This window comes from Malaclemys terrapin, chromosome 4, assembly GCF_027887155.1.
Source record: "Malaclemys terrapin pileata isolate rMalTer1 chromosome 4, rMalTer1.hap1, whole genome shotgun sequence".
Taxonomy (NCBI): Eukaryota; Metazoa; Chordata; order Testudines; family Emydidae; genus Malaclemys; species Malaclemys terrapin.
The window spans coordinates 116,227,306-116,247,918 of NC_071508.1; the positions used below are offsets into that span (position 1 = coordinate 116,227,306).

At 40.8% G+C, this 20,613-nt stretch overlaps 1 protein-coding gene across 1 annotated transcript in view; it reads right to left on the minus strand.

Moving 5' to 3' along the window:
- Window positions 1–6,657: 6,657 nt before the first annotated feature.
- Window positions 6,658–20,613, minus strand: part of SEL1L (SEL1L adaptor subunit of ERAD E3 ubiquitin ligase) — a 48,050-nt gene continuing 34,094 nt past the window's right edge. Inside the window, exons 15-21 of the mRNA XM_054025022.1 lie at window positions 19,495–19,582; window positions 19,002–19,150; window positions 17,483–17,648; window positions 15,579–15,653; window positions 13,013–13,185; window positions 9,009–9,137; window positions 6,658–7,601 (exon numbers count right to left, since the gene is read on the minus strand). Coding sequence (XP_053880997.1) covers window positions 7,398–7,601; window positions 9,009–9,137; window positions 13,013–13,185; window positions 15,579–15,653; window positions 17,483–17,648; window positions 19,002–19,150; window positions 19,495–19,582 — 984 coding nt within the window. The 3' untranslated portion in view covers window positions 6,658–7,397. The remainder of the gene's footprint in view (window positions 7,602–9,008; window positions 9,138–13,012; window positions 13,186–15,578; window positions 15,654–17,482; window positions 17,649–19,001; window positions 19,151–19,494; window positions 19,583–20,613) is intronic.

Below are 20,613 nucleotides of genomic sequence, written 5' to 3' on the forward strand. Positions count from 1 at the left end.
CGAAGTAGCACCTTTCCATGCGCTTAGTTGCAGGCAGAACCAAAGCTGGCGTGCTCCAGAGGACCTTAGCAGGCTCAATGAGCACATTGTTAATAGGGAGGGCAACTCTCCAAGGGGCTGATGGCTGCAGGATATCCACTAACTGTGAGTGCTCTCCTGCTGGGACTCCGCTTGAATTCCCAGGAAAACCGCCTTGCCCCGCAGCAGGTCCTGGTATGCCTTGAAATCCTCTGGTACTGAAGGGGAGGTAGAACCCTGCATCCCAGAATTGTCCAGGGCTGAGGATGAGGCAGTTAACTGTGTCAGTGCTGGATCCTGCTCCAGGGCTGACAGGCCTGGGCAGGATGACTTTGGAGGCTTCAAGGGGAAGTTTCACTGGTACCCGGACCTGTGGTGGATCGACTGTTACTACCACAGAGCTGGTCGGGGATCTCAGCTTTGAGTGGGACAAGAAGTGGGACCTCCATGACCCAGGAGTGGCCCACAAAATCCACAGAGGCCACTGGTATGGATAGGTCATTGGTGGCCAGTAGGCACTGGACTAGGGCCCCAGTCCTAAGCACAAAATGAGCGCCAATCCTGGTACCCATAGCCCTCCATGAATGGCCTTCGCTCAGGCAATGGAGAGCAGGAGGAGTAAGATCCTGACTCAGACGCCAAGGAGTCTTGGGATTTGGGATATAATGGTGGGGTAAGGGTGCAGCCAGTATGACTTATCCATAGCCCAGAATGATGAGGGGGCTGGCGCTCACAGTAGAAACGGAACTGCTGACACCAAGTATGCTTCCATCATTTCCAGTGGTATTGGTCCCAAAGTAAAGATTGGTACTACAAGAAAGTAATGGTGATGAAATGGAGGCTGGTGACTGCCGCCACGGCAACACTGGTGGCGCCAGCTATGGGGGTACCAGAGAAGTTCCCAGTGCCAAGGAGATCCTTTGTGCTGAGTCTGGTACTGGCCCCACTTCCACTGAGTGTGGGGTGCAGTGCTGACAAACCCATAGGTTCAGTGGTCTGCCCAGCCAACAGGGCTATAAAAGATACAGCCGTGGCAAAGTACTGGACCAAGGGAGAGGTTGGGACAGAAAGGCAGAGATCTGCTTCTGCCTGATACACCACTGGGGTGGTAGCAGTCGGTGCTGGCATTGGTCTTGTGGGTATCAGACTCAATGGATACCCCAGGGCTTGAACTGATGTCAACAGTACAGCTCCCTGCATGGTGGTGGGGAGAGGTTGACTGTACCTTCTCCACCATGCACACTGGCATTCACCCCGTGCTGATCTACTCTCCTTCTGGAGGAGAGAGAGACGAGTCCCCACAGGACCTGGAGCGGCCTCAGTTGGCCTTGTGAACTTTTCCTCAGAGCACTTGATGGGGAATGACTCCTCCATCTCTTTGGAGAGGTGCCAACTCCAGGACGCAAAGTGGGAGCACTCTTCAAACTCAAGGGTGATCTGCAATCTGACAAAGGCCTCGATGCTGAAGTAGGCTGCATGGCCTGTTTGAACAGGTGCTGCTTCAGACAAAGATCTCTTGCCACTTGAGTCTGTTTAGTGAACGATCTACAAATTGAACACTGCTGTTTGACATGGGCTTCACCTAGGTACACCACACACCACATGTGGGAATAGTTACTGGGAATTTCCCCCCACCCCACCCGACAACTGTTTACTGTTTAAACATGTTTAAACTACAACTAACACAAAGTCTAACTAACACTCAGGGCCAGCTCTAACTTTTTTGCCACCCCAGGCAAAAAAGAAGAGCGCCACCCTGCCGTACATAACACCCCCCCCCCCGGAGCGCCTCGCTGGGCTGCCCAAATCCCCGGAGCGCCTCGCTGGGCCACCCAAACCCCCGCCCTCGAGTGCCGCGCTGCCCAACCCCCCTCCCCCTCCGAGCGCTGCATCGCCCAAACCCCTGCACCCCTGGAGCACCGGGCCGGCCAAACCCCTGGAGCGCCACGCCGGCCAAACCCCCGCCCCCCTCGAGTGCCACGCTGGGCCGCCCAAACCCCCAGAGTGCCGGGCTACTCAACCCCCCCCCCCCCGAGCGCCGCGCCGAACCCCCCGAGCGCCGGGCCGGGCCGCCCAAACCTCCCAAGCGCCGCGCCGGGCCACCCAAACCTCCCAAGCACCGCACCGGGCCGCCCAAACCCCCAGAGCACCATGCCGGCCAATCCTCCCCCCCCCAGCGCCACTGAAACACCCCCGGCGCTGGCCGGCCAGTAAACAAACAAAACAAAAAAACCCTCGAGCGCCGCCCCGCTGAACCCCCCGCCCCCCCCCAAACACCGCGAGTGCCCCCCGCCACCCTAACATTGGCCGCCCCTTCTAAGGTGCCGCCCCAAGCACATGCTTGGTCGGCTGGTGCCTGGAGCCAGCCCTGCTAACACTATACTGGGCTACTAATGAACTATATACAATTAGAAAAAAAAGTCACTGAATAGAGGATTGTGAGGTTGAAAACTATAGAGTTCCGACTCTAGCTATGGGCAGTAAGAAGGAACTGAGAGAAGTTGGGGCTGAATATAGTCAGGGGTGGAGCTACAGCCATGAGATATGAGCATCGCCCCACTACAGGTACTGCTAGGCACATTCTCTGGCATGCACACTTAAGTGGAATACATGGCTGCATCTAACTCAAAGAAGAATCTAATTCACTGAGCAGGTCACACACAGTTACATTAAATTACAGATCAGTGTTACACAGCAGCTCCATGTCTGCAACAAGCATTATTGCTATTTTAAATATTGGAAAACGGAGGCACAGAAATTAAGCAATATGCCATAGACTTGGTACGTGGACTTGTGCAGATCTGGCATTACAACCCAGGTTTCACAACTCCCAGTGCCTTACCAACCCTGAATTAGCAGATGCAATGCCTTTGTGTGTTCAGGGCAGCATTTGGAATGAAAATACAAAGAAGCAGGACTTTATATATAGTTTTAGCCTATAGTTAGAACCCTTTGTTATCAGAACTACAGTATCTTACAGCATACAGGCTAACCATAGAGGTGGTAACTTTATTTCACAGGATTAAAGATACAGTACAAAATGAATCTGTACATCTTTCTATTAACATAATTTGTTTACACAATTATTTTACACTTTACCAGCCTTTATGCTGCATTTCCTTAAATACAAAATAAATTTTAAAAATCCCTACAATGTCCTCTTAACAGCTGCAGCTGATAAAGACAAAAAGGACTTTTGCCAGTAGCCCTTGCCTGCCCTTATGCACTTGTAGTAGTTCTCAAGTCATACTAAGCCTTTTCATTGTTGTATACTTGTGAATATTCTCTGGAACCCAAACAAATATCAACTTATGGTTGCCTATTTATAAAGGAAAAGACTGGTGAAGTTGAGCTTTCCCCCTGTAATAACAAATGTGCCAAACTTAATTTGTATATTGACAGCAACAGGATTGGTACATAATATTTTTGAACACTATGAATGCTTTGACAATACATTTAACCTTCTTGAAAAGTCACATGGAAAGACAGGTTGATGAGTTTTACTTCAGCAAGTTTATCGCAACAGCCGAAGTCTCATGGAAAACTTTAAAAAAAGTTTCACCTTTATGTTTTGAAAAAAATATCTAAGGACATTTGTATTGATGCAAGCTCCTTTCTTCTGCTACTTATTCCCCATTTGAAATGATTAGTCATAGGGTGAAATATTTCCAAACAAATGAATAATGACAACTGATGTAAGCAGACCCTTGGACAAACATCACCAAGGAAAAGACAGATGACAGAATCCTAAATTCTCAACTTGGAAGTTAAATCAACTATTTAAGAGTTTTGTTTTCAAATTACAAGCAACATTTTTAAGTTGACAGGTACATAAGGTTAGTGATTTGGGGGTCACTGGAATAAAATTCTCTCAGATCTTCATCTTCCTAATTTCTTTCCACATGTAGAACTCCCACTGATGGCAGTACAGTAAGCACTGGGAAGATCAAATAGGTAAAGTTTGCACTTAAAACACTGCTGGGGGAGCGGAGCATGTATAAAATTATTTCACTCAAAACACACTGCAGTTCACATTCAGAAACCCTGTTCTCATTCAAGGTTCCAGAATAAAGAATGAGAGAAAAGAAATATAGGGGAAAATAAACTGAGCAGAATTTAGTGTCAGTAGATTTTTAACCAAGTACAATCTCAAATTATCACGTATTTCTGACTGAAGTTACCTAACTTCCCAGTGGTGAAGTATTCAGAACTCGCATATTAGGTCTTCAAAGTTAGGCAGATGCATACTCAACTTTAGCAACATAACTTCATTGAATTGGAAAAAGAATTTGAATGAACTGCCACATCAAGTGTTCAACTGAATGGAAATTTTATTTTAAACCCAATTTCCCTTCAAACTGCTCTTGCACACAACTAGAAAGACAAGGTGTGCCACTAAAAATGAAAAGATGCTCTTTAAAAACAAATACCAGCAAGATAATTAAAAACCCACTCTTTCCTACTTCGGAAATTGAAAGAACTGGTTGATAAACTGTATGCACAACCTGAAATAATTCAATATTACTAAGTCTTATTTTTGTAAGAAGCAAAAATATGCTGCAAAGTTTGGAGCAGAACAGTAAGGGATTATCAGAAAAACTAAACCACATTGTAGGCAGCTGACCTAGAAAATCTACTCATATTTCTTTAATCCCTGAGTTAGTTTGATGTTATTCATATTAACTAGTTTCTGCTGTTATCACTTTATTCAAATGGATGCCATTTGACAAGATTAAGCAATGGTCAACAGTAGGGGAAAACTTCCTTATTGCTTATGTTGTACTTCTCAAAAGGCAATTCTATAAAATGAAAAATGTTTTGAGGATATGCCTTCTGTTGATTTCTTTAATGTAAAATGTTTCAGCTCTGTGCAAAGCCAGCTACAAAAGACTGCTGTTATAAACCATTTGGTGGGAATGAATTCCCACATAGCTAGGAGTAAGCCATTAGAATTTAGCTCTATTAGATTATAACATTCAAAACCTTTTAAATAAAAATTAAGATTAGCAAATGGTAGAATTGCTAAAAAAACCAAAATAGATACACAATGCATTCAGTGGTGGTGAATTGGAAAGTGTTTTCCATCCAGCCTTTAAACTACCTCATGCTGAGCTAGAGAGATCTACAAAATCAAGGGAAGAGGTAAAATACTGCAGAGGGAAAAGGTTTAGAAGTTCACTGAATTTTTTTTTTAAATAATGCAGTTAATGGACTGCTGTACATTTTAATCAGACCATGTAGAAATTCAATACTGTTCCTTCTCAAACAGAATTGAAACATCCCCTTGCCCCAGAATGGAACTTCCATGAAGACCTAGTGAGATTCTGACTCTACACTCTTGGAGTATCTAAAAGCTTTTCTGTATTCATAATACTGCAGTCAGCCACAAAATATTAGCTTCCAGGAAAGAATATTTAGCCCTTCTCCCAAAATGCAACAATTTAACTGCAAAGAGACCTTGCTCATTCAACTCTTTATAATACATTATGTACAAAACATACAAGATCTCACAGTTTCGAAGCCTTTTCATACAGGCTGGTTCTTACTTAAATTCCGATCTACTGAACAAAAGCCTTTAAAAAGGAAGCAGTTAACTCTTTAAATGCACAATGTATGATCTAGAGCCAGCGTCAGAGTCTTGAATATTCAAATTTCATTTTGCTTTAAAATAGTGTATCCACAGGGTATAGTGTTAATATGGAAATAAATATCCACATCTGCTCCTGAGAAAAAGGAGTACAGATTTCTGCCTTCTTCCCCCAGAAAGCTATTCTCCCATATTTACTTTGTGCATTTAGCTTCCAAATGGTTATGATCAGTTAAAACAACGATCAAGAATTTTACAAAACAAGAACCTTGAGTTTATGGGTCAGATTCTCTACCCCAGTGTGGCACCTTTGCACTGCTCTGGTGACACTAAGGAGCCATAATCCATTAGGACCACCTCCACTCTGGATTCCCCCATCAAGGGGAGTCCTCAGATGCTATAGCCATCTATGTCATGTCATTCTGACATAGATGGCAGAGGGGACACAGCTAGATGCTCCTGTGTTCCAGTGAGGGGTTGTTACCAACCAGCACATTTCTGAGCAGTTCTTAGGCTACTCTGAAATGCAGCAATGCTGATGAAAATTCAGCTCCAGGAGTGGGGAGCTGGAATTCATCCCTTTGTACCTCCCTTCATCTAGATGTGCTCAGCAGATAGAGGCAGATTCTCTGCTGCACCCACTGTGTATGTAGCAAGATATGTAGAATTTAACTGCATAAAGACCTTGTGATACAGGTCATTTCCGTTGTACTTACTGACTGGATTGCTGAAGTTGTAAGACTAGTTGGAGAAACATGAGAGTCCCACCTTTTAATAAAAGAAACACTATTTTTCTAGTCTACCTATAACTGAGCTGAGAAGGCTTCTGGCTACGTCCCCCCATCAGAGTCTTTTCTTAACAATAATTCTTGCTACATTCTACAGTTAGCCACTCTCTCAGCTTACTATTGAGACAAGATTAAAAAAATAAAGCAGGAAGACTAACAAATTGCCCTTTTGCTCTTGTGCTAAGAAATCCCACAAGTTGCACAGAGGCTACAAGAAAATATTCACCACTTTTCCAAATGTTTGTGGAGGACATTCTGTGGAGGATTTGTTAAATCATTCTTTTATTTTACAAATGCTATCTATCCCTATTCACCTTCTGGAATAGAGATTGGCCATTAGCAAAAACGTATGCTGCAAGGGAAAAACAAAACCCCAAAAGTGCAAATCACAGAGAACAAGAAATTTTCTCACTAGTTACAGATTTTGCTTTTGTTTTTGCTTCCTCTGAATGGAACATCCAGGTTAAGCCATCAAAGATAAATAATGAGACTACATAAACTGTGAAACTATTATTAAAGAATAATTAAAATAAGGTCTGTAGGAATACTTGGGATGCAGATAAGAAAAACAAATTCTCTCACAGTTCTAGAGGATCTCTTTTTGCTCAGAAAAGCAGAGTTCAGGTTTTCAGCCTTCCAACATTTTTTCTTTCTACATGGGCCAGCTCCTATTAGCCAATGTTTTCCACACACTTTAAGCGATGATGAAAAAGGGACTTCGAATAAAGAGAAATTGGATATAGCAGGCATCACTTTTGTAGTAGCACACTTGTGTTTCACAAAAAAAGCGATTGTGTTATTCCATTGGCACTGAAATAACATTCAAATCAGTCTAGAAAAAGTTACTTATCCCTGAAAAAAGGCATCATTCTAAGCAGCTTTCAGAATTTTATGCTTCTTTGAGCCTCTTTTGGGGGGAAAAGGACCATTGATCTGTTCTAAATCACAATGAAAATAGTTTCTGCTGGAGAATACAGTTCTTTTCATTGAAATTCCTGTTGCTGCTATTGTGGCGGCTGATGTTCTGGTGGAGGTTCTTGTTGGGGCACAGCTGGCCGCAGCCCTGCGGGTCTGGGGATAGCTTGGTGTTGCCTCTGTCTGTAAGCTATAACTGTTCCTAGGAGCAAAGCGATGATAGTCATAAGGTAAAGGTCCCACTCAGGTCCCAACAGCTGGTCCATGTCAAGATGTGACAATATTTCTCTGATCTAAAAAACAAAACCAACAACTCACCATTATGTTCTTCTGGCTGCATGAGTCAGAAATGTTGTAGAAGTTTCAGACATCTTTAATTCTGGGGAAAGCCACCTGCATTTTTTATTTTTAGCAGTTTTCTTTTAATACACCAGTACCAATATTTGCCATTATAGATTAACCAAAATCAAGCTCCAGTTTCAACAGCTACAACAGAAAATGCTATGCACTATAAAATGAACACCTGCAACTTCTTCTTATGTATTTACATATCTTTCATGTGAGCAAAGCCTTTAACCCACCAGTCTTAAGCCTGAGGCAAGAATAACCTACGCTGCCATATTAACTAGTAGAAACTGTTCTGCTCCTCCTTCAAACTGAATTTTCTTCATATCATATTTTCTTCATTGGCGCTCAAGGCTTAACAGCTGCACGAAAACTACAGGAAAAGAATTTTGCAGTAGTTCAGGTATCATTTGCTTATTTTCTAATGAAAGCTGAAGTTTATTTCTTTTTTTCTTTTCGTTTGCTGGAGCCTGCTAAATGTCCTGAATAAAAATGCAGAAGTAGAAACCAGAAGTGGAGAAACAGAGAGAAGGGGATGATGGACTTATGCTTATGGTACTGAACCAGGTCTCTGGGAACTGAATCCATACCTCCTACTCTGCCCAGACTTCCTGTTTGACCATCAGCAAGTCAATTAATCTCTGTGCCTCAGCTCCCTTTCTGCAAAATGGGTATGATCATTGCTCTCAGCCTTTGCCTGTCCTGTCCTTAAGGGTGTTGAGGGAATACATTAAATGAATGAACATCGGAGGCAGTCAGATAATATGATGATGGGGGCCATATAAGTACCCAGACAAACATTTCTTTAATAACCATCACCAAGCACTACGTGGAGATCCTGTTGAGAGAACAGCACAATAATCATATTGATAATAGTTTCTGACTGGGGTGGGTTGGAATTGTTATGGTTGCATATAAGGCAGTGCAAATACAGTATGATCAAGCCAGAAAGAAGGAAAGCAAACAAACACTGGCATGTTGTCCCTGGGATGGTAAGCTTAATTCTGGGGAAACCTGCTCACATACACAAGTTATCAAGTTTTGGGTCAGGAAAGTTCTCCTGAAGGGAGTATTAGCACAGCGTCTAGAATACTGATTGGGGGATTAATTATTAGGATAAAATGAGTATATCCCACACAGTTTCCTGCAACCGCAGAGGTAGGAGAGGCATTGAGACCTTAGTCCTTTCCATTTCTCTTGTGAAATAGAAGAAAACAAGACAGAGCAGAAAAGCTTATCCTAAAAGGTGCGGAGTTTAGGGTGAGAATGTGATTCTTTGATTCCACTTCTAAAGATGTTCCAGAGTTAGGAATAAGGATTCCTTGCCATCACTCTTAAGTATTCGCATTACTTACATTGGTTTCTCGTACATACTGCAAGGAGTAGACAAGCCCGAGTTTACAGAGTGCTAGGAAGACAGGAACTTGAGCATCTGGGCTGGCTTCAGCTGCCATGTCATAGAATCGTTTTGCAAGGTGAATATCCTATAATTAATACATAATACAGTGAAATCTATTTCCAAAGAAACCCAAACAAAATTAAGGTAGTTAAGCTGGCAGTTACCTCAGGGCCAAGAATTTCTGATACCAAAAGGAGTTTTTAGACTTTGCCTCTTTGCCAGATAAGAGCCAATAATGCCCATTCATTAAAAAACACACTTTTCAAAGGAAGAATTGTTTTGTGGCCAACTTTCTTTCATTAAGATATGTTCTACCCCACCTCCTTCTGTTTCAGGCCAGGTATTTGCAACCACATCCATGCTAGGTTTATATCTGTGTGAGAGTAAAACTGTTGAAATTGATGCCAGAGTTGCTGTCAATCAATGTATTTTAATACACACACACACAAAACTTTGCAAAGCAGTAGGGGAGCCTTAATTCTAAAACTTCCTTTCGCAGACACTCCTATAGCAGTCTGGCCACATACATTAGAGAATATCAACCAACCAATGAAGCCCCAGTATTTTAGGCCTCATAGTGTTGCATTCTAAAATGGATTCAAACTATGCAGATGCTGCCAAGTGACTCCATAATCCTTCTGCTTGCTGTTATATGACAAAGCCTTAATTTATATTGGAATTTTAAGAAATATAGAAAACCGTCTTATATACACCTTGTGCTAATGGGTTATGTTAGCTATTTTACTATTTTTTTTTTTATTTCAATAAAAGAAAGAAAGGTTGAGAGAATTCCTTAGAAATCTCCCCTAGCAAGCTTTTTGTTCAAGGTGATAGGGAACACTTCCCTTTTCACACTTGTGCTATACTAGCAGTAATAAGGGAAATGAAGTTAGCCATAAAGTTTGTTAGTGCATTTCGTTAGAATCACAGCTGTTGTGTTCAGTTTATACACTGCTTTATACATTTTGTATTTCCATTTCCTTCTGCTGTTTTATGAAGGAGAATGTTTAGTGAGTTTGTTCCCTACACAAAATATTTGCTATACATTCGTAAGGTGCAAACTCAATTTTGAACATTAATGATACCCAGTAGTTGTTAAAAGCAGCCTCCCCCCCCCCCATCAAGTCTCTTTGAGAAACTTTTGTTAAAAAAACAACAACAAACTAACAACATGGCAAACTCATTTTTCTCAAATATTAAACCAATGCAATAAAAACAGTTCTTCTCAAGCCATTCTCCATCCCTTGAAAACTTGTGTTTTTAAATCCATAATCAAGCATCTCTCATTTGGGACAAATGCTAGAAATATTGATGTTAACACCATTTATTACAAACTCTTCAAAATTTGAGCACTATTGAACTGTGGAAGCACTTGTAAGAGTTTAAATAAAAAAACCATGAGTTGACTAACTAGTGAAAGTGAAAACAGGGTATCTTCATATCCTTAATTACTGTAAACACAAACTTGGGCTTTCCTTTAAACTTTGTAAATTGCTGTGTTTTCTTAATGGCAAGAGTCTTATTTCTAATTTCTTATTATAATTCTTTAATGCTATTTTAATGTGAGTAATGATCCATATTTTCATACTTAAGAAGCTGCCTGAAATCCCCCCGCCCTCTCCCCCCTCCCTGGAGGCAAATAAAGATTGTTAAAAGAACATTAAGGTTGCAAAGCCAAGCAATCAAATTTTAGGAAATGCCAGAATTAAGGCTGCCTATGCAATTTTTGGAAATTTAGATGCTAAAATTTAGTAACTCTACAGAGCATATAGTAACGATTTTTGAAAGGCTTATAACATTGCCAAATTTGAATAGATTTTCACAGAGATGGCAAAAGGCACATTTCTGATTTCAAGTCCCTGTTCCAAAGCATGGGGACACGAAAGCTTTTCAAAGAAAAGGTTGTGTGATTTTTTAAAAATGAGCAAAAACATTTCCCAAGCTTCTTTCTTGCAGACCCATTTGGCTGAAATTTTCCACAAGGTATTCAGCCTGAGGCAGACACCCAGCATACAAAATTTCTTCCCAAACAGTTAAAGTTTAGCAAAAAGTTATCAGCAACTGAAAACAGAGTCTTATAATGGGAAATGTTGGGCCACTTTCATAACAGGTGTTGCTACCAGCTCTGCCTATTATTATTATTACAACATATCACCCCACACATTAAGAGAATATTAAAATTTCAAACGCAAATACTCAAATTATGAAGTGACAGATTTACGGTTGCCTATTGCAACCATAATTCTGCCTCCTTGTGTAACCAACCTATGCACTGAATATGGTAGAGGTTCTGTGGAAAAGCAGTATATTACAGTGCAATTAAAGATACATAATGCATACACATAAGGTGGCAGAATGAAGATAGCGTAGGCAATCGCAAATCTGGCATTTCTTAACTTTCAGTGGCTTGACTTGCCAACCTAAATACATTTTTTTGCATAAAATTTCCTGGCTTTGTGTGTGTACGTTAAGGAAAGGTAAACAAAAATTGTACATCTGGAACAATCTGCACTCCGCCCCCTCTCCAATTATCACAGTTTGAATCCTGAATCTTCAGCATTGCATCACAGACTTCCATTGTTTGAGTTATAGGACTAATCACACTAGCTCACAACAGGAGAAGGCTGCCATCAAAGGGTGGATTTTTTGGGGAGGGGTTATGGGTCTACGGAGCCAGGTGCTAGAAGTGGATGAGGGGGAGTCTGGCTTGGCTCCTTTCTTTCTCCCCTGCAGAGGTGGGGGCTCCCCTGCCCCATGTAATGTTACCACAGTGGGAGACAGGACTGTTAAGTACATGTGCTGGGTCCATAGCCTGGCTTCTTGTCACCCACGTATTCTGTATATTGTCTACTGCTGCTTTGGCAACAGCATGGGTCCAGCATTTTCATGATGAATTATCTTGGCATGCTGCCAAAAGTTTTCTGAGGAACCCAAGAAAGAGAAGAGAAATAGAGATTTTTTTAAAAAGTTTTCTCCCTGAGAAATTTGAATGAATTTCATTGGAGATGGGGGGTACAAAACAAAAGAAAACCAAAAAAACCAAAGCACATTTGCTTGAGTGTATGCTGGATTTCAAAGACCTGCTGCAAAGGAGGTGAGAGATAAATAAATAAAAGGTCTCAAGAATCCTTTCTAGATGGAAAGTAATAGGCAACACAGAGACAAGTTGCTACTAAATGCCCTTATAATAATGTATGAGAGTTCTGAGCAGTTCTTGCATGTACATATATTCTTCACCACACATTACACAAAAGAGTGAGAGAATAGGGTTGAGGTTTACTAGACCAAAAGATCTATTTATTCATGCTTTCCAGGTTCCTTTAGATCCTAAAAGTGATTCCCAAATGGTGAGGAACAATGTTTCCTCAGGAACCAAATGTGTTGGCTTCTCTTTAAAGGAGTGTGGTTTGGGGAGAGAATCATAGCTTAGTTCAATGTGAGATCACAGCTAATATCGCAAGACAGTAAAGGCTACTATTTTGTTGCTTAAGAATAAGGATGCATAAAGCCTGATGGGCAATCTCCAGAGCACCTGAACACGACCTCTGAGTGGAAGGACAATCTTGGAGCTAAAGCACTGGATGGGGACTCTGGGCTGAGATTTTAAAGATGTCTAAAGGATTTGCACACCCAATTCCCTCTTCCTAAATCCCTTAGGACGCTTTGGAAGTGTTAGCCCAGGAGATTTGGGTTCAATTCCTGTCTGCCACAGACATCTTGCAACTTTGGGGAAAGTCACTCTTCTCTGTGCTTGAGTTCCCCATCTGCAAAATAGAGATACTAATGATATTTTCTGCCTTCCACCCGTTGTCAGTCTGGTCTATTTAGGCTTGTATATAGTGCCTACCACAGTAGGGACGGATGTCAGTTAGGGCTTCTAGGGATTACTGCAATACAAATATATTTATTAATAAATAATACTTTGAATAAAACTAATTACTCATATCAAGCTGTGCTCACCTGTTTGATGCCCAGTCCTTTCTCATGCATATACCCCAGGTTAAACATGGCTTGGGCACTATGCTGTTGCTCTGATGCCAGTCGATAGTGAATAAATGCAGTTTCATAATCAACATCCGTACCAAAGCCATAGAAATGGTAATCTCCAAGCTTAATTCTAGCAACAGTGTAACCTAATTAGAGGAAAGACGGTACAAATATAAGACGAGTGAGATATGCAAGGTGTGCCTCTAGTTTCATTTTAAGATGCACTGATGATTTCTAGAAAAGCATTTTGTTTCAATGTCTTGTAAATCATATCATTTGCTTTATTTTTCTTCTTGCACAATGAAAACACAAAATCTTTTATTCCCAAGGTGTTAATAAGAGCATCAGCAGCTGAACTGTCCTGCTTTCATGTAAGTGTTCAAAGTAATAAAATGATGAAGGGTTCCATATTCACAGCAGTATTAGCAAAATAACTGCAGTGTAAGACCGACTGAAGCCTCTGGGAAAGCCATAAAACATGTTCGAGTGTCTTGCATAATGAATGGTTCAGCTACTATTTTATTTGCTAATTTTTTACCTTACATATTTTACCTTACAATGTCCTTATATTGGCTAATTTAAAAATATACTCCCACCCCCGCCTGCTAAGAGACACTTTTACAGTTTTAGCTTTTTCAAAAAATAATTGCCAAAAGGGTTGGTGTGTTAGTCCTTTTCATACATCAATCTTCTCACATTTCCAATATTTTGTTGGAGCCAACACTGTAGATCTGTGCCACATGCCCAAAGACTTTTGGTATGTCTACACTATAAATGCTACAGCAGCACAGGTGCAGCTACATTGCTGTACCACTGTAGCGTAGACACTTCCTACAGCAACATAAGGGGTTTTTCCACTGCTATAGTAAATACATCTCTCCCAGAGCTGCTACCCAAACCAATGGAATTTTTTCGTCAACCTAGCTGCATCTACCATGAACGTCAGGTTGACCTAACTACATTGCACAGGGTGTGAAATTTTTTCACAGCCCCTATGTAACTAGGTCAACTTAAGTTTTAGATATAAAGCAGGGTTGCTTTTTTTTTGGCAATTCCTTAGGCCCTGTCTACATTGCAAACTTGCCCCTGTTTAACCCATTGGTATCCAGTTGCTGATATAGCTGCACCAGTGCAAACCCCTCGTTTAGAAAAGGCAAGTTGCAATTTGCAGTGGTGGAGCTTACCCCTGCTTTAATCAGGATATGCCCTATCAACACAATCATATCCTAACTTGTCTACACCAGGCATTTGCAACTACACTAGTGGTTGGCCACTGATTTGGGGCACACTGCCAAGGAGGCAAGGTCTCAGTAGTCAAATAGTAGTGTATTGTTTACAACAACTGATACTTGCAGCTAGTCTGAAAAACAAGTCAAAGTTGAGACAGATCATTTTACACTGTCCCTCCGACGTTAAGCTGTTTAAGATCCTATGTATAATTTCACACTTTGCATTGCCAGTTTGAATGGTAACTGAAGTTATTATCCAGAAAAATAATGTAAGTTTATACATTTATACAAGGCCTTTCACTTGAAGGATTCCCAGATGCCTCGTGCACTGAAAACGAAGGTATCATCATATGCAGTGTAGTTGTAGCTGTGTCAGTCCCAGGATATTGGAGAGACAAGGTGGGTGAGGTAATATCTTTTACTGGAGATTGAAAGCTTGTCTCTCTCACCAACAGAAGTTGGTCCAATAAAAGATATTTACCTCACCTACCTTGTCTCTATGATACCACTGAAATATCTCTGGGTTGAAGGGCACCAGGTAAGCACTACAGAGCATACCTGATGTGGAGAGGCAAGTTTCCCAACCACACATGGGTAAACCTCTACTCTTATGAAAGGAGCCATGGGACAGTCAGTGGCTACATCCTTCAAGGATCAGTTCAGAAACAGTTAAACCAACATATGCTTGGGAGGATGTGCCATCTGCAAGAATCTTAAATATCTGACTTTTTCCTTCTCACCCAGTCTCTCTAACAGCACCAGGACTTACTTTAATCTTGGCCAATGGCCAGCAAAACAGCTTTTTGAAAAATAAATCTGTTCTTTGAGTCATGACCCCCAAGAGATGTGCTCCAAACCAGCAAACTATTGTTTGTACTCAAATCAAGGACTATCAAACAGATTTAAGACAGACAAAAAACACTGTCTGATTATTGTCGAAGTAATTATAAATCCTTCAAAGTAGTGATTTAGAAGGGAAATCACTGGGAGCAGTAGCCGTGCTAGTAGGAAAGCCTATAAGATAGGCAGCAAGTGTAATACTGCAGAGCTGAAAGTCACTGAATCTCTTCTAATCCCAGAAGACTCAAGTAGCATGTGAGCCAATTCTCATATTGAAAACTGGATAAAGAGTAAATCCTGGACAGACAGCAGAATACTTCAGTCAAGGAACTACCCAGAAAGTAACTGTCTGTTGATACTACACTTGTTTTATTCCAAAGGAGAGAGTAACTTACTTAATATATATCCTGTAGATAATAAACTAGACCAGGTGCCCAAAGTGAAATTGTCATCACTGAACTGTGACTCACCTTGGGAGGCTGCTCTATTCCAATGCAGCAAGGCTTGGGGATAAGTCTCATTCTCTCCTACTATGCTGGCTTCTTCTGCAGGAAAAAAAGGAAGTAATTAAGTCAAGCAGGAACAGGGCACAGAACCTCCATACTGTCTTCCTGATTATGTGCATCTCAGTGTCCATGTTCACCATTTACAAAAACCTTTGCTGAGCTGGATTAAACGGCTGTGCCTCAGAGGTCACGGGTCAGATTCTGACCTTTGGTTCTTTCTTCTCTATGCTGCACTTGTGGTGCAAAGGGGACAGAATTTTGAGTGGTGTAAAGCTGGTGTAGTTACCTCTATGCCTCCCATTCTATACCCTTTTCTAAGTTCCCATGTGGACCAGAAGTACAAAGGGGCAATCCACATATGGCGCAACATTCCCTAGATTTCTCTAGCTGGAGTCACGTAGAGCAGCCAAGTTAGAAAACATATGACATGTTACAATATAAAGTTTATTTCTCTTGTAGACAACTTGTGCTGCAGATAACAGAGTACTTAGCAACTTTAATGAGGCCAGATTATCACAATTTTAGCTCCCATGTAGGCATCTAATACAGTGGTCAGATTTTTTTTTTCAAGAGCTCAGGCCTCAGCAATTCCCACTGTTTTCAATGAAAACTAGGCAGATTTGAAAATCTGGCCTTGAAAAGCACAGTTTTTGAACACAGGAGTTGAACAATTCTAGTTATTTTAACTTGGGGTACAAGTTTCAAAAGCGTGTAACCTCCAAGCATGGTTGAAGGGATAGGATCTAAGTAGTTAAGAAAAATTACACACAGTGTGCAGTGCTAGAATCCATTTCAGAAATGTGTGGAAGTTTTAGGCTTTTATTGACACAGTGTCACACAAAGGGATGGCTGGGGAAGTGCTGCATAGGTCAAGAGATTAATATTCCATTTCAAATCCGTTCAACTCTAAAGTATTGGTTTCAAATTTGAAATATTATGTGCCAGCAATTGATACCCTATGTAAAATGAATTAGTGTCAGTCTAGTCCCCAATGGACATGTGATCACTTCTTAAGAGTGACACCACAAATGGCAGTCTCAGAGTCCATGGAAACTTGCCCTCTTACTCTTAGAGGTGCTGTCTTCCAGATCAAGACTGAGACATATTGACAGAACAAGTTCCAAAATGCCCTGCCACTGTTGTATCCTTTCTGGATATTGAAGCCATCAAGGTGCTGTGTTGCACCTTTTAGCATCATTAAAAACAAAACAAAACTATGACGTCTATTAGCAGTCAACAGGTTGACTTACTTAGTAAGGTAATTACACAAAACCCATAGCAGTCGTGTTTTTGAGATCCGCACAAAACTTAAATGCTGGGTTCCTGCACTTTCTGATAAATGTCTAGATTTTTTTTTTAAAAACATGTTTCACTATACTTCTAATATGTTCTGATAACCGTGCTGTATTGCAACAGACTTTACTCTGGTCACCCATTTTTAGTGAAGCTTGATTTAATTACTAAGCAGTTCTTTCAAGTCTAATGAAAGAGCTCAGCTGCCCAGCTAAGTATTTGTCATTGTTTCTAGTCAAGAATAAGAGGGTAACAACTCTCCACTAAGAAGCAAAGCACTAGGCCTCACTGTCTCACCCTCTCTTTCCGTAACACAGGTATGTCAGACTTCAAATGTTCATTAACACTCAGATCAGACAAATATCTTTACAGGGCAAGAGAAACAGAATCAATAACTTCTGAATATAGGAGGCAGTCAGGATGGGGGAAGAATTCTTGCTTTCCAAGAAATCTTATTAGTTCAGACCAGCTACTTAATCCTAGGTATGCCTTGCTTGATGATGCATTGCATGTTAAATGGACAGTTACCACTAACCCACAATGAGCTATTGTTTGACACAAGCACAGCCCCTTACTCTGATCAAGTATGAAGGCAGCATTGCTCTGTGCCACTTCGTAGCCTTGTTCTGCCAACAGGAGATATTGAACCACAGCAGCATTTGAATCACCATCCTTATAGCTATTGTAGGCAGTCATGAGTCTCTCAGACCAGCGCCCTCGTTCACATACGTTCTTAAATAACTAGGAAAAAAACGAAGAATACACAATTATCAGGAGCTTCTTCAGAAGTTTATTGTTTAAAGGATAAGAGGAGGTACATCTTAGACAGCCTTTGAAACAGTTTATTTAAGTGGACAGTAATGGTTCTGGAAACAGGAAGAAACTTAGAAGGAGGACCTAAGTGGCTTAATAGTCTAATAGCAAATCCTTAACAATGGAAGTACAGCAGGAATACAACAGCCTCAAAACAAACCAGTAAAACACTAGGTTTCTTCGAGTATAACTCTAGATCCAAAAGGCAGTCACTGTTGTAGGAGGTCCATACCTCAACCAGTGTGAAGAATAAGTGGTAACCCAAGCAAAGTGAATACGTATCCCAGACAAGACAGCATAAGGAAAAATTAGGTCACCAGTTTTCTTGTCTCTTAAGAAAGAGCTGTTTAGAATTCAAAATTGTCTGTATTGCATGTTTTTGTGCACAGGGCCCACATCCACAAAATTTGTGGCAGAATCCACATTACTTCAGAACCTCAGCTTAAAAAAAAAAAAAAAAAAAGGTTTCTAGCTCTCCACTACAAAGATAATCTTGAAGCCCTCCCCAGCTGGAGAACTCAAGTTTCAAAATAAATAGGGACTACCATCTTGCTTGTATCATTTGCTTTCATAGTAAAAATCTTCCCCCCGCCTCCGCTTTTTTTTTTTTTTCTCTAATTTAAGAGAAGCTATTGCAACACTTCCAGTCTGCCACTGCAGAGTGCCACAGAATCCAGGAACCTTGCCTGGAATATATAGGTGCTTGTTCATTTATCAAGTTATACTGTGAAATAGGGTTCAAACTCAACAGGAAAAATTCAATGCTAGTGGGGACTGGGAGAAGTGTACAATTCCACTGATTTCAACTGGGTTGCAACTTACTTACACAGTCAGTACATTTCACTCAGTTTCACATATTACTAGAATTACATGGGAAACCCTTTTCCTGTCCCAAGAACGTTTAAGAATTTGAAAATTTTCCTGTCCTGTATGGGGACAAAGTCAAAATCTTGAAGATTTTTATAAACAGTCTGAAAAAAAAAAAAAAAAAAAAAAACCTGGTTGGAATCAATTGAAACATTGTTTCAATTGTGACCTATTTTTTAATTAGAATATTATTTTTTGTTTTGAAATTTAAGCTAACAAAAAAACCTGGAATTTTTATTTCAGAAGCATCAAGACAAGACATTTTCAATTTTTTTTCAGAACAAAACTGATCGCCTCTCACGAACAGTTTTGTTTGACAAATCAGCATTTTCCACAAAAATCATCTCATCGAAAAATTCCTGAGCAGCTCTACAACTTAGCCTGGGTTGTAAGTTTATGAAGAGAGGTCCTCACCTCAACAGCAGTATGACAGGAGCGCATCACCCCGGTGCCAGTGGCGTGCATCTGTGCCAGATTATAGAAAGCCAGAATATGACCACCCTGGGAGGCCAAATTAAAATATTTCAAAGCCTGCTTATAGTCTCTCTTCACTCCAATGCCATCTACAAAGAAAGAAGCCATACCAGAGGTCAACACTATTCAGAGATTGCGAATGAATACCCCACAAAGGCAGAATTGCAACCAAAATGAAGGATATAGTATTTGTGTTTTTAATTTAAACAATTAAGTAACAGTAGCTGAAGGCAATTTGTTAAGAAAAATTCCATCAGGTAAGGTCTAAGTATTCAAACTGAAGGAACATAAAGACTATTTTACTATATTTTGTGCTAGGTGGTCTAAATTCTTGTGATGAATATACAGTACTGACTCATATGTTAAACACACTCCTACTGTCCTAGCGCCATCTAGTGAATATTTAATGCAACAATATTCTGAAGCCACTTACTGTAATACATTGAGCCCAGCTGAAGCTGTCCATCTACCCATCCTTGTTCTGCAGCCTTCTGGAAATACTTTAATGCCAGTTCATAATTCTGCAGGAAGACAGGTTGAGTCATTATAGAGCCTAGCAAGGTGGCACACTAAGGTGATATATCCTCATCAAAATGAGGATGGACTTGTATGAATGCATCTGTGCATCAAAAATTGATTATATGCCCATAAATCTTTATAAGATATGTTTTTGCTGACAACAGGAGAATAAATACATTAATGCTTCTTGTCCAGCTATGTAGAAAAGTTACACATAAAACACAAAGAAGAGTTCTGTTGAGTAAGACAACAATGTGATGCAGTTGTGAAGAAAGCGATCATTCTTGGGGGGTGTATTAACATGAGTGTTGCATGTAAGAGACGGGAGGTAACTGTCCTGCTCTACCTGGCACTGGTGAGGCCTCAGCTGGAGCGTGTGGCCAGTTCTGGGAGCCATATTTTAGGAAAGATGTGGAAAAACTGGATGGAGTTCAGAAAACTTATGAGGAAAAGTTAAAACAACTGGGCATATTTACTCCTGAGGAAAGAAGAGTGAGGGGGAACTTGATAATGGTCTTCAAACTGTTAATGGCTGTTACGGAGAAGATGGGGATCAATTGTTCTCTATGTCAACTGAAGGCAGGACAAGAAGTATTCCGCTTAGTCTGCAGCAAGGGGAGATTTAGATTAAGTATTAGGAAAAACTTTCTAACTATAAGGGTAGTGAAGTTCTGGACTAGGCTTCCAAGGGAATTTTGGAATCCCTGTCACTGGAGGTTTTTAAGAACAAGCTAGATAGACAAACACCTGTTGGAGTGGACTAGGTATACTAGGGTCCTGCCTCAGTGCAGGGGACTGAACTAGATGACCCCCCCCAGTCCATTCCAGCCCTATGTTTCTACGATTTTTATGTACTCTTCAGAGTAGACTATTCTCTAGCACTTGATGGCAAGTGTCGAAAATGGGGCTATTAACTCAGTCTTTTAGGACACCCAAGAAATCACTAAATACTTTACAGGTTCTCCAACAAATCTCTGCTTCAAAAATCTATGCCAGTAGCCATAGGATGGGTATCCATAAAGCTTTGCTACTA